The following is a 13,601-nucleotide window of genomic DNA, read 5'->3' as shown; positions in this document are numbered from 1 at the left end:
AACCCCTGAAACTTTCTCCCCTTTGATCACAAGTGCTTTTCACTCTTCAAAAACCACATGGGTCTAAGTTTCTGAAACATTATCTGTGTGCTTAATTTCATACCTCCAAGGCTTTTGCCAAACCTTTTCTTACTTCTTTTTTTTTTTTTTTTTTTTTTTCTGAGAGATACCCAATCATGTATCTAATTGGGCCTGAAAAGGTTTCAGGATAGACACATGATTAAGTACTTGCAGCTCCTTGGAGGCCATCATCAGAGGGAAAGTTTTTCAAGTGTTAACATATAGGAATTATATTAATGTGTTTAAATTAAAAAAAGAAAATAGAACAGCTGTTTCTGTGCATTTATGCGAATTTGTAAGAGATGAAAACATTTCATCATTAAGAAAATGATGACTATAATTTCAATAATTTAAAATGTATATTTTTAATAGATACATATTTAATAATTAGTTATTTCAAAGAGCTATAGGGGATTTACTTAATCTTGTTCTTCAGCCTCCCAGTCTCTCCAGGCCTAATTTACAGGACTTTGTAGAAATCTTGTCACAGACTTCAGCTGACTTTTGATGGACCTTTTTATACCACAGCACCTGTAGAACAAATTGCACTGCAGAAATGCTCTAATCAAAATGCATTCAGGTTTTTAACTTACATACCTGCAACAAAGCTGAACTTGATGAGCTCTGTACACAGAGGTGGTTGGATTTTTTGAAACATAAATCCCCTTTTTTCTGAGAAACACTGATATATTAAAGCTGAATTCTTTCATAGACCTGTATTGGTTTTGGCAAATCTTTCAGCAAAACATTTTTTACTTTGACTCAAAACACGTGTTGACTGTTTCACTCTGGATTTGCCCATTCTCTTTCCCATTTTCCTCTCTCATTTTGACTTTGTTTCATGCACCTTTATTGCTTCTCTTTTGTTATACCACTTTGGTTTGGCATTGTGGCTTAATTTTAGCTGGAGATTGGAAAATTCGAGTTCTGGGATGGTGTTGCCATGTGTGTTCTTCAGGAATGGAGTCCATTTGATTGTTTCAATACAAGATCCAAGTCTGCCGCTGCTTGGGGCTGAGGGCCTCTTGCTTTGATGCTTCATCCATCTAAAGCTCAAAATCACAGCGCTACTTGGTAGGAGAAGTATAGGAAATTATGACCTCCACAGAGCTTTGAGGCATCCTACACCACGATGGCAGGCTCAGCCTCAGGAAGCATCCACAGTGCTCCTCTTGTCCGGCAGGAAGGATAAAGACTGCTAAGCACAGCTCAAAGCTGGCAGGAAAAACGTCGTCTTCCCCTTCTGCTGCATGTGACTTAGCTTGGAAAACCTTGAATAGCTGGGCAGCTCTGTCCTTCTCCACAGCAACCGTCGGTAGCTGCGTGTCCCAGCTATTTCCTGGATGAGGGAATTATTTCCAGCATGATGTCAGGGGCTGTCTTACGGGAGATCTGTGGATTTCTGATCGCTTTGGGAATGGACGCAGAATAATGAAGACATAGGGCGTGGTGATGCATGAGGAGCAAAAATTGCCAGCCTGAAGGGAAAAAAAAAACATAAAAATAAATTTATCTCCAAAGAAGCACAGTGCTGGGTATAAAAAACACAGTGTGCTCCAACATTTCAGAGCTCAGTATCAGAATGGGGAAATGCCTTTGGGCAGGAGAGGATCCCAAAGTCAGGGCACTGACTACAGGGTGCGCAGGGCTGCTGGCTCTGCACAGGCCGCTTCTCTGTGAAGGTGAAGCTGTGCAAAGAGATCACTCCCAGACAGCCATTCTCCATCCTTTTATTATTTTCCTAGGAAAGTAGATTTATGTTCTTCTCTCAGATATGCTGTTTGTCAAGTCCCCCACATCTGCAGAGATCCCTGGTAATTTCTTGGCCCAGGTGTGGCTGTAGTAAATCCCTGCCGTTCTCTGCTGGGCTCATGGTGACTGGCACACTGACCTCTCCTTGCAGCTTCCTCACCCCACTCTTCCTCAGGGGCTTGAGAGCTCAGTTAGGCTGTGCTGAAAACTGCAGCAAGACCTCAATCCATTCCAAACCAGCCCATGCTGTTCATCTCAGCAGTATCTCACCCTGAGAAGGAGGGGAAGGATGTGGTGGCTGGGTGCAGCTCAACCTTTTAAATGCTGCATAAAGTAGAAGCAGAGATTTATCAACCTGACTGACATATGAGGAGCAGCTGTTTGGAGCACCATGAAGTGCTCGGGAGGAGGTGCTTCTTTTACCTGAGCAAGGGAACTTGCATTTGCCTGAGTGATTCAAATCTGGGTCCTTTAAGAACAACCTTTAAGTGCAAACATTGTGGCCAGAGGGAGAGAGGAGAGAGAAGAAGACACAGTTGGAGGCATTTTCCTCTCATTGCCTCAGGTCAGTGGATAGGTCAGGTAACAAGGATAGGATGAGGAGCAACAATGTGAAGAAGTGGAAGGTCCACCCATTTAAGTGTCCAAGTGCAGAAAACATGAATTGATTTTGCTCTTTGTCACCTTTGCTCCATTACTGCTGTGGGGTCTAGGCATCACCCATGGCACACAGCGGTGATTTCCTCCCTTTCACACCAGGTGTGGGGAGCAAAGCACCAGGAATTCTGCTGTCAGTTCTTACCCAAGTGACCATCTTGGCCCTTTTTGTTCTTCAATTGTTTTTTGCCATCTCAAAACAAAGATTATTGCTTTTATTTGGTGCTGGGTTACAGATTTAATTAGGAAGAGCTGACTAAAGAGGTTTGCTGATTTTTTTTTTTTTGTCCTCTTTGGCAGTTTCATAATAAATAATGTGGAAAGGGAAATGCTTTTTGCTATTGTTCTTTTGTGGATAGATTGGCAGGTTATAATTCGTTCACAGAACTACACTTGCATGTGGGGAAACCAGGAGATAACATATCTTTCCCCCTTCAACCATCTGACTTCAGAAGTTATGAAATAGCAAGTGGTTTTACTTAGGGGTGTTTGTGTACGCAGAGCTAAACGAGCTGCTGCCTCTCCTGTTTTGTTAGCTGGAAGAAAAGACTTTGGGCAGTGGTGTGAAGAGGATGCAAAACTTTTAATTATAAGTTTTTCTTGCAAATAAGACAGCCTGATAGCTTTCAAATTTCTGGGTCTTTTTTAAGGATCTGTGTCTTTTTTAAGAAATTTAAGGTTTTCTCTGATATGGCACATGCTTTGTAAGCAGGAACGGATCCTGCCCTTAAATTTTCACATTTTTCTCATTACATTTGGCTTTTGATTTTGACGTCAAAGTAGAGTGTTGGTGAGTGGGAGTATGCACCTGGAGTTACAGAGAAATTCTTACAGCTGCATGGTCAGATTTTGAATTCTGCTACCAAAAGTCTCATTATTTAAAACCAGAATCCCACATCCCCTGTGCACCACGGCTTCTAGAAAGGCGTGAATGAGCAGGTGCTGGATCAGTGCCGTGAGCAGAGGCTTCTTGCTCAGTCTGTGACTCCCATTTTTTCCCCTTTTTTTTTTTTTTTTTTTTTTGATCTGTTCTTAGTCTTAGACTTGTTCAGCTAGGAAGGCTCTGCCAGTAATTTAAACTCCAGCTGGCAAAAGCTTTTGGACTCAGGGGAACATTCAAGGCTGTCTTCTCTGCCAGGGTTGGTAGCAGGGAAGGAAGAGACACCAAAAAAAACTTAACAAATTATCACATAAAAATATGTAAAAATTAAGCAAAGCAGCTCTCTGCATTGGCATCATGCTCAAATTGGGCTCAAAGATTTCAAACATTAATTTTGAGTGTCTCAACATTATTTATATTTTATAATAATTTATTTTGGCTGTAATTCACAGAAAGAATTCACTATTTCCAGCTTTTGTTCCAACTTAAAGGAAATTTTTTTTGTTTTGGCTGTTAGCAATGACTCACAACAATCTCTGTCTATAGGGTCTATGTCCTTCCAGGTTCTTAGGTACATACCTAAATGTAAACAGATAAACAGTATTTCTGAGTGCAGAAAAATTGCTCAAGTGGTTCAAGTTAGGTACATGGGTCGATCTGGTAATGTTGAAAAACCAAGTATATAAATTACAAAATATATAAGTTTTTAAATAAGCATTTCTCCTCCATACTAATCCCAAATTAAACAGCACTGAGCATACTAGAATTCTTATCTGGTTATTGCAAAGTTAAACCATGTCTGAAGTTGTGCAGTTTGATTTCCTTGAAAAAATAGTAAGTTTCAATATTGCTCCACTATTTTGAATCCTTGTTTAAGTCTGGGTGGAAAAGAAAAAGAAGAAAATGCTGTACAGTAAAAGCATAAAATAAATAAATGGGGACTGAAAAAGTATAGCATCTCTGCAAAGTCATATAGCCCTTCCAAAATCAACTTCATGCATGTTGTTCAATGTAGAAGGAATCGATTAAAACAAACAAACAAAAAAAAAACAGATAGTCTTTGATATGAGCAGCTGTTGGTGAGATAATTTGCTTTCTTGCTGCTAATATGTTCATGCATTTTATTAGGAAAATCTGTCTCATGTCCTGAACCAGAAGGAGGACAAAGGAGATAGCATATTGCATGCATGATGCAAGGAGTACAGTAATGCAAAACATCTGGGTGGAGTGGAGGACAGCTCAAACTGGTGTTGTCTATTAAAAAAGCAACCTTCCCTTTGTTTATTCATTTTTTCTTTTCACACAGAGAAAAACACCCAAAAAACATGGATATATTTCTCATTGAAGAAGCGCTGTCAGGTTTTTTTTTTATCCACTCAAATAAGTTTGCACTCCTGAATGATGTGAGTGAAAAAACTTGCATATAATTGTTTTGACAAAGTGACTTTAGAGTCACTCTAGTTGATGTTAACCAGAGCTGAATTGCACACAATTTCCATGGGAGAAAATCCGGCTGTTTATTGATAAACTCTTAAAAAATATGGGCTCTACTTATAACACTCTATAAAGATAATATTTATTGATTCAGTTATTAATATAAGCAAACCAAATATGCTTGGTGTTTTTTCAGGTTGGCAATATAAATGTGTACCTATTCTGTCAAGTCATTAGCAGATAATAAGTCATGAATAATAAATATCTACATCCCAGGCATAAATATGTGAACTCTTGGGACTTCCAAGCATTTCTTGGAAATCTGGAAGCTGCGTAAGTGGTTGTGAGTAACTGTACACAATTTCCCAGCAGCGATGAAATAAACTTACCTTTTTTTTCCACAGATTTAAAAAGTTTGCCCACATTTCCCTAATTTTTGTCTAGCTCTGTTAGAGGGTATTAACATTTTCATATTTGTTCAGAGGGTGATCCTGATGGTCACTCAAAGTATGGCAGCTGGGGCCTGAGTGAGTGTTTGTGTTGGCTGCAAAACCAATTCCATCCACATTAAGGAAACTGATCCTGTGATTAGAAGGCAGAGATTGATAAAAAATAGCTGTTGAAGAAAACTGATGAATTCTTTGGTAGAGATTTAACAGCTACCACTCAGCAGTACACACCACTTGTGTGCATCTTTCTTTTCTCAAGTCGTGAAGCAAGACTTGTGTGGTTTAAACCAGCCCCATGCAAGCCAAGACGGGAGGAAAAAGCATTTTAACTTAAAATAAATAAATAAAACTCCATTTAATATATATATGTGTGCATATATATATATATATCTATATATGTATATATGTAGCTCAATCTTCTTTGTAAAGCCACAGAAAATTTAAAAAAAATTATTTTGTGGTAGGGAAAAAAAATCAGCTCCTTTTTTTTTTTTTCTGCTGGCAAAGAACACCACCACTTCTAAACATAGCGACGTCATATTTTCTTGCCCTCGCAATTTCCTTTTCACTTTCACTTCTCGCTCAGGAGAGCTGAAATAGCAACCCTTTTACATCATTTTCCTACTCTGTAATTCGAAATGTTCTTCCAGAAATATTGAGCAGTCATCCTCTGACCAGTCCCTCCTGCTTCAGGGTGAACCGAACGGGTCTCTTGCAAAGGTGGCATTTTCAAAGCTGAATGTGTGAAACTGAACAAATATTTGTGTGACCCTGAGTTGCACATGCAGAATTCATACCAGCAGCTATCAAAGGGGCACCTAATTAGCCATGGATATGTGAAAAAACCTGATTTGTGCATGCATGTTGCTTATGCTTGAGTATAAACCGTAAAATAATGTAACTGTTTTGATTCCTGTGCGCAAGGGAAAGAGACCTATTTGAACTATTGCAAGCTAACCAAGATTTTAATTTGCAAGAAGTTCTAGATGTAGTCATGTCTGTCTGGTAAACAGTGAGTCCTCATAAGCACAGACCTTCAATGCATTCTTCGTATGCTTAGTGTGATTTAAAAGCTGTATTTGCTCTTTATCTGCATCCTTATTAGGCTTTTGACTCTCAGTCACTTAGCACTTAACAACATGGGTTTAAGGCATTCACGTCTTCCACCTATCTGCTTCCATTGCCCTTCTGAGGATTACTGACCTGGCAAAACTGGCAGAAGGGAAGATAGTTCCAACCTGGGTTTTTCCTGAGGAAAACCTCTTTTCTGAGCACTCACTTTTTCCAGGAATTTAAAATCTTCTGACACACCTTGCAGTGTTAGCACACATTTCCTCCTCAGATGGCATGGAAATGTGGGCTAAAAGGAGTAGACAAGCAGCAAGGCCACCATGTTGTTTAAAACATCACAATTTGGCTCACTGGGAGGACCTTTCTTTGTGCCTCCTGTTCATCTAGGATAGCAACTCCCTCACCTTTTCCCTTTTCCATCATCCAGAGGGTTCAGCACTTTGTCTTTGCATGTTCAGCACTCCCATGGAAGCATTTCTGTGTGTGGAGGAGTTTCAGATGCGCATCTTTGAAGTGTTTTCAAAAGATCAACATCATTTTAGTAGTATTAAGTTTATGATCTTACGGTTCAACATTCTCACCTTTCCCCACAATACATTTCTCCCAGCATAATTTAAAGGCAGGGCAGCAGCAGTGTTTTCTGGTGGCATGCTCGATCCTGCTGCTTGAGCACACTCTCACTGCAGTGAGGATTCCTTTTTGCAGTTTGTAATTATGTGCTGAAAATAAATTAAAGCATTATTTCACTGCCTTTATCCATCTGAGTTGGACGCTGCATCAAGCTTTGAAGAAAACCCACAGTTCTCCTCATTTTTGACATCTTGAAATAAACTTTTATGTCCTCAGATCAGTACCTGGCAGGCTGATGGTCACTCATGTAACACAAGGACTTCTAGGGATAATTATATAAACCACAAATATGAAGAATATTGCTATTTTTTTTTTACTTCATCTGACTTTAAGTTAGGCAATTGTGCAGCTTTACAGTGCTTTGTTGCATGTCATTCAATGCTCTAAAGAACTACCTAAAGCCTTTGAACTTTGCCCTTATTTTTCAGTGTGCCATGTAGTTTTTGTTGGGAATATTCAAACTAATGAACTAGAGTAACTTGTGCACTGACTGTAGCTTTCTTTATTTTTCTTTTTTTTTGAAGCTAAAAAAGTCACAACAGAGCCTCCGACCGTCGAGCCTGTGACATCCCTGAGAACTGACAGCGTGAAATCGTCGCCTGCTGGATCTCCTCTCGAGCCTCCCATCTCTGAGACTCTGCTCACTGAAGTTCCTGCCACCCAAGCAGTTTCTTTGGAGGAAACAACCCCAGAGTCTGAAGAAGACGCAGAAATGACTACTGATGTGGCTGAGGAGAAAAGGGAGATGGAGGTGCTCATGGAGAACATTCCTTTAACCACCCTTCTACCTCAGACTGTCACCGACGGCGAAACATTCACTTATGACCCACTGGGAAGGACTGAATACGATGTCTCACCCAGGCTAACAGACACCACGGCCCCAGATTTGGAACTGGATCACACTTACTCGGAAGCAGAGTTGCCCGAGGAACAAGGTAGGTCTGAAAGCATTGAGGACGCTTTCTTGACCTCTGTAATTTTTCAGGATAGCACAGCTGTAGCTAAGAGTTCCACTGGTTTTTGGGAAGATGCTGAAACGGGAGATGCACAAAGGCATGATGCTGACAATCAGACTGAGCAAATAGAAGTTGGCCCTCTGAGGACAGCTACAGATAGCTTCTTACAGACTTCTCGGAGAGAGGCTGCCAGGACAGGGACTTCAGATTCACTAACAAAAGAGAATGTGTCTCACAGTGCCCACCTCACAAATGCACCCACAAAAAAATCAATGGAGGCAAAATCTGATGAGAAACTTACAACTGTGGTAATCCCTAAAGCCTGGCTCACCGTTGAGTCTGCAGAGAGGGAGGGCAGTGAGAGCATGCACACCGCTGTGCCTGGCACAGATTCTGGGGTGGCTACTGCTCATGCCCCAGGATCAGAAGTGCCTGCTGCATCAGAGACACTCTTAGATGAGCAAGCAGTAACCACTGGACAGTATTCTGCAGTGAAAGAGTCAACACCCTGGGTTAAATTTAGCTCTGCGACAGCATTTGACAGCGAGGCCTCAGCTCAAGGGAGCAGAGAGGACCTGAGGGATGTGCAGCCCACCGTGGCATCTGGAACACCTGTATCCTTTTCTGTGTCAGCTGCTGATCAAACAGAGTCTGAGGCCATCTCAGGAAGCACCGATGCCCTGCCAAGCTTTGGAGAAGGCTCCATGTCTCTGATCCCCTCATCCCAGCAGACAGAAGCATCAGCTGTCTTAGAGGAGCAGGAGGAAACAAACCAGCCAGAAATGAGGACAGCAGATGTGGAGGTCCCTCATTCCACAGCCACCATTCCTCTGTGTGTTGCGGCAGAATCTGAGGGATGTTCTGCAAGGGAGAAGATCACACAGGCCCCTCCAGGTTCTGGCATGTGGCTGCCAACAGATAAAGAGGAGGGGTATATGACAGAAGAGTCATCTCACACTGGAAGAGTGATTGAGATAGCTACAGAGGATGGCTTCTCTGGAATGGAGCCCACATCATCTCCAGGGCACATTGTGGAATCCACAGTGCATCCAGGAGCTCCAATTTCAGCAGCTACAGATGCAGCTGAGACAAGCAGGGAGCCAGAAGAGACCACAAGGGATGAAGAAATGGTATCAGCTGATTTTGGTCAGAGTGGAGACACTACAAGTGTATCCCACATGAGCAGCTCCTTGGATTTGGAAATGACCACAGCATCCAAAATACCAGTGGAAGAAAGTAGTGCAACCATAGGGGTTTTTAGCTCCTCAAGTGTAACTGTATTGCCAAGTGCTGTGCCCACAGCTGTGGGGGTAACTGAGCATGAAGGAGATGAGACATCAGGGACAAAGGGAACTATTAAATTTACAGGTGTAACAAAGGTAGATACTGCAGTTCCACAGAAGGAGTATGATGCTTCCCTAGTTCCAGTTACTGTAGAGAGTGAGGTCACTAGAGATATGACAATTACTGATCAGACTCCTTTTGATGATGTCTTTCATACAGAAGCAACAGAAACCACTGCAAAACATAGCAAGGTGTTCCCAGAACTCTCCACACTGGACCAAGATTTGGAACCAAGGACTGCCACGCTTTCTGTGACATCTGCCCACACACACGAACCAGAGATGTCACCAGGATCTGAATGGCCCCAAACAGCAGTTCAGGATGAGACAGGCTCAGCTTATGAGGAGATGTACTCAGCCACAGAGGCACCTGTGCCTGCAGTGACGTTCACAGACCATGGAGGAGTTCTGGCACCTGAGGAAACCAGCACCTGGTTGCACCTCACGGTGACTCCAACAGCTGGAACTGCTCCTGATCAGGATAAGGTGGTCACTGAGGTGATGCCCATAACTACTGGAAGTGAAGCAAAGACACAGGACATCCCAGGAGCCCCCACCAGGGAGGAAGATGACGCAGTGAGCTGGGATTCTGTGCCACCCTCCCATACGATGCCAGCAGGACATTCCACTGTGGAAAGCTTTACTGACCTGACTCTGGGAGCTTCTCCAAGCCAGGCTACGGAAGGTTCGGGAATGACTAGAGAACCTGAGGAAACCAGGCCAGCTGTATTTGCAGCTACTGCAACAGACAAAGCAACAATTCCCAGCAGCATGACAACACCTTCCCTTGGTGCTGTAGACAGAATTCAGCCTACATCTGCAACCAAGCCTTCTGCCACTCAAAAGTCCCCACGCATCATTCCCGGGGAAGAAGAGGAGGTAACAAGCCATGACATCATCATAATTGATGAATCTGTTTCTCCCAGCAAAGCCACTGCTGAGGATGATCTGCCAGGAAAGATGCTGGAGCCAGAAATCGATAAGGAATATTTCACAGCATCAACTGCCACAGCAGTGGCACGACCTACTGCTCCACCCCAAGTGAAGGAGGCCACAGAGGCCTTGCAACCTCAGGAGGTGTCTCCTTCTACTTCACACCCTGATAATGACATAAGATTGTATGTTATTCAAATCACAGGCAATGACACAGGTAAGATTTTACCTTTTAGACCCGCAGTCCATCAGAGTGGACAGTTTGTCGTGACAAACAGGTGTGCTTTAGAATATGCTGGAGATGTTTCTTGGATCACTGAAGGATTCAAAGAACCACTTTTCTCTAGACAGCAACTTACTGAATATTGGTAGGTCTATTTTTCTGTCCGTTAAAAGCCCCTCAGAAATGTATTTTTTATATGCTGTGTGGTAAGAATGATTTCTACATAAGAATGAATATGAAACTGTTTTATTTCTTTTTAAAAGTCATGATGGCTACAGTCCAGTTTTCTTTTTTAATGTTGTCCAGTCACCAATTTAACTCCAGCTGTCTGTGAAACAAGCATTTTAATTTCACAGCTTCCATTCCATGCATTACTAGTCCTAAACGAAGCACTAGATTATTTTAACATTCCATTGGTCTGTAGCAATTAACAATGCCATGTACAGTGTAGTCAGCTAAAAAATGGTTAAAGCACTCAACTGCCTCCTGTGACTTGGAGGAATGGGCTTTTTTTCTTTTTTTTTTTTTTTTTTTTTTTTTTTTTTTTTTTTTTTAATAGCATATCGTAGCATTTTTAAAATCCATCTTAGGGAATATGCAGTGCAAATTGATGCAATATTTAATTCTGCCACATTTTTTAGCTGATGGTTCTGTACATGTGTATGTAGCTTCAATTCCATGGGTATCCAGAACAGAAACCTCTAAAGTAGCAATGAACTGTTGGGGTTGATGATGAATATGTCTCCATAATGCAAATGTTGAAGGGTGTGCAGTTTTATATGAAAGAATCCTGTCAACTGACTATTATTTAAGATGGCACAGTAAAACATTATATTTTAAAAGAAAAAGTGAAAGAACTGGCAAGCAGTACAAAGCACAAAATTTCTGTTAGGTTCAATGTTTTATTGTGTTTAATTGTCTTATGGTTGTATAATAATTATTTTATTTTTTTGAAGGAACACAGTAAAAATGGATTTTTTTTTTTTTTTGGTCTTATATACCTTAACTACATGCATGTCTTTTGAATGGTCGTGTCAGAAACTGTTTTCTCTTTGGTTCTTGGCCATAACCTCCATGCCTCTGAAGAACTCATCCAGCCGAATTCATAATTTATGGGAGTCTTTTGGATGGTTTTGTCAGGTTTGTTCTTGGTAGGGCTCCATTCAAAAAATCAAAAGCCAGTAGTGGCTTTTTCCTTGAGATGTGCCATATCCTGTTTGGACATGTATTACCTTGGCTTGCTATCTTTTTTTCACATTGTGCTTATTATCCTGCTTTATGTTTACAGAATGCAAATCTGCACAAGTTATAGCGATAGTAGCTTAGCCTTCTGTTTCAGAAAATGATAGTTCTGAAACTTTTGTTTCTGTGGTATATTACCATTATTTTGTCTTTATATGTTACCACTGCCTTGAGAGTCTCCATTAAATGATACAAGTCCAGTAAGTCGGAGCAGAAGGGTAATTTCTCAAGGCAAGATTTAACCACGTATTAAACCCTTTTGTACCTGTGGAAATTCTCTTAATTTGACTTAATAGTGGGTAGCTGGACTAGGTAATACTGACCTTGTTTTTCCTATTAGATTTTTGAATTATGCTACAGTTTATTTCCTACAGGAGGGTGGGTTGTGCTGGGCAGCTGCATGTTCCAGGTGATGGAAAGAAGTCGGGTGGTTTGGAAGGGTGTGGATGTAGGATTTCTCTGCATATACATCAAGAAGAACGTCATTGTACAATATTTTTTTCAGAATAGTGTCGGTACTGTATTTCATTAAATTAGGATTTGGTTCAAAGTGGATTATCTGAAGGACAGAGTGTGCAGATGCTCTTCATAGCTGCTCTCACTCTGCTTTGGGTGATCAGGTCTTTGGGACAAATTTTCTTCAGGGTTTGTCTTCTTCCATCTTCACAAACTTTCAAAGCTGTGCATGCATTTCCCAGGTATAGATGTGCATATGTGTCAGGGTGTTTGTAAGCAGACAAAAACTTAAATCCTTAAAAATCCTTACAAATCCTTAAAAATCTGCCTTTAAGAATTATTTAGTCTGTGAGGAGAGAAAAAAAGTTTATTGTCTTGAAATATCATTCAGTTCTTCATATGGCACTGTGTTCTATTTAAACACAGAGAGCCTTATGTGTCTAGTGCAATTTTAAAAAGGAGTTTTCTTCATTCTTCTGTTTTCAGGCCCTGGCAGTGGGAATTCCTCCACTTAGCAATCCACAGACTAAAGGCACCCTCTACCTACTTACCCCAAATTCAGTTAGAACTGCCAAAGATTTATTCTCTGTGAGGGTTTTGATTGATTTCTTTTATTGCTACAGAAATGAAAGACAACATCTGAAAAATCCTGTCAGGCCCAGTTTCCCCTCATTGTTCCTCAGTCCATAAACTTTTCTTTGTGCTGAAGAAAATGCCTATGGGAAGTAATGAAGAGGAATGAATTTGGCAAATATTACCAACATATGCCTTTCACTAGGATGTAGTTTAACTTCTTATTCTATCACCCCTTATTTGAGAATTGGTCCACTATCATAAAGAACTACATAAACTGTACCTCTGGCCTTTTATTCTTAGCTCGGATTGGAAACCGTAAATGCAGTTTACATCATTACATCTCTGATAAAACAAAGGTTTTTTTCCTCCTTTGGCATGTTTTCAAGGTAACATAGTTTAGCATTTTTAGATAAAGTTAAGGGTGAGGGTTATAAACAAAGGCCTTCACTGATTTTCAAGTCAAGAGTGCCAAAGAAAGCTGTCCTAAGAAAGGACAGCTTGCTTACCAAAGCCCTTCAAGAAATAACAGTTTCAAATAGGAATTATAATGAGAGGTTATATATAGATGGCATTGTCTATACAAACGTATTTTCCTTTTTGTGTTTTGCAGAAGTGCTGGAACTATTTATGAGATTATTCTTTCCCCCTCATTCTTCACCTCCTTGTTATTCAGCTTTTGCCAGAAGCAACAATTTAGCTGTGAGGCAGGGCTCAGCAGAAATTCAGCACCATGTTTTGTTTCCTATCACTCAATTACAATAAAAACCCTGCTATTACACAGCTGAATATTGCTCCCTGCAGCTCCATTTGCCATCCACAGCGTGGGCACAATAATATTTAAGTGCTCCATGGAGGTGCCATTGGGCTTTGTTAGGCAGGAGCAGTGTTTTACATTCCATGTGGAGGAGGAAGTCTGTGCTAAATGTGTAAATTCTTGAG

The 13,601-nt window shown here is 40.9% G+C and overlaps 1 protein-coding gene across 9 annotated transcripts in view; it reads left to right on the top strand.

The window, feature by feature from the left end:
- The window catches only part of VCAN (versican), a 98,437-nt gene that overhangs the window by 37,141 nt on the left and 47,695 nt on the right, over positions 1-13,601 (top strand). For 5 of the 9 annotated variants that reach the window (XM_068176464.1, XM_068176466.1, XM_068176469.1 and 2 more), the window contains exon 7: positions 7,458-10,382. In XM_068176464.1, the coding sequence (XP_068032565.1) occupies positions 7,458-10,382 (2,925 nt within the window). The remainder of the gene's footprint in view (positions 1-7,457; positions 10,383-13,601) is intronic. The other 4 variants (XM_068176472.1, XM_068176470.1, XM_068176473.1 and 1 more) reach the window with 2 other exon arrangements.

Source organism: Anomalospiza imberbis, chromosome Z (assembly GCF_031753505.1).
Source record: "Anomalospiza imberbis isolate Cuckoo-Finch-1a 21T00152 chromosome Z, ASM3175350v1, whole genome shotgun sequence".
NCBI classification, from domain to species: Eukaryota; Metazoa; Chordata; class Aves; order Passeriformes; family Viduidae; genus Anomalospiza; species Anomalospiza imberbis.
Note: the sequence above shows the minus strand (reverse complement) of the source record. Positions and strands in the feature narration are given on the sequence as shown.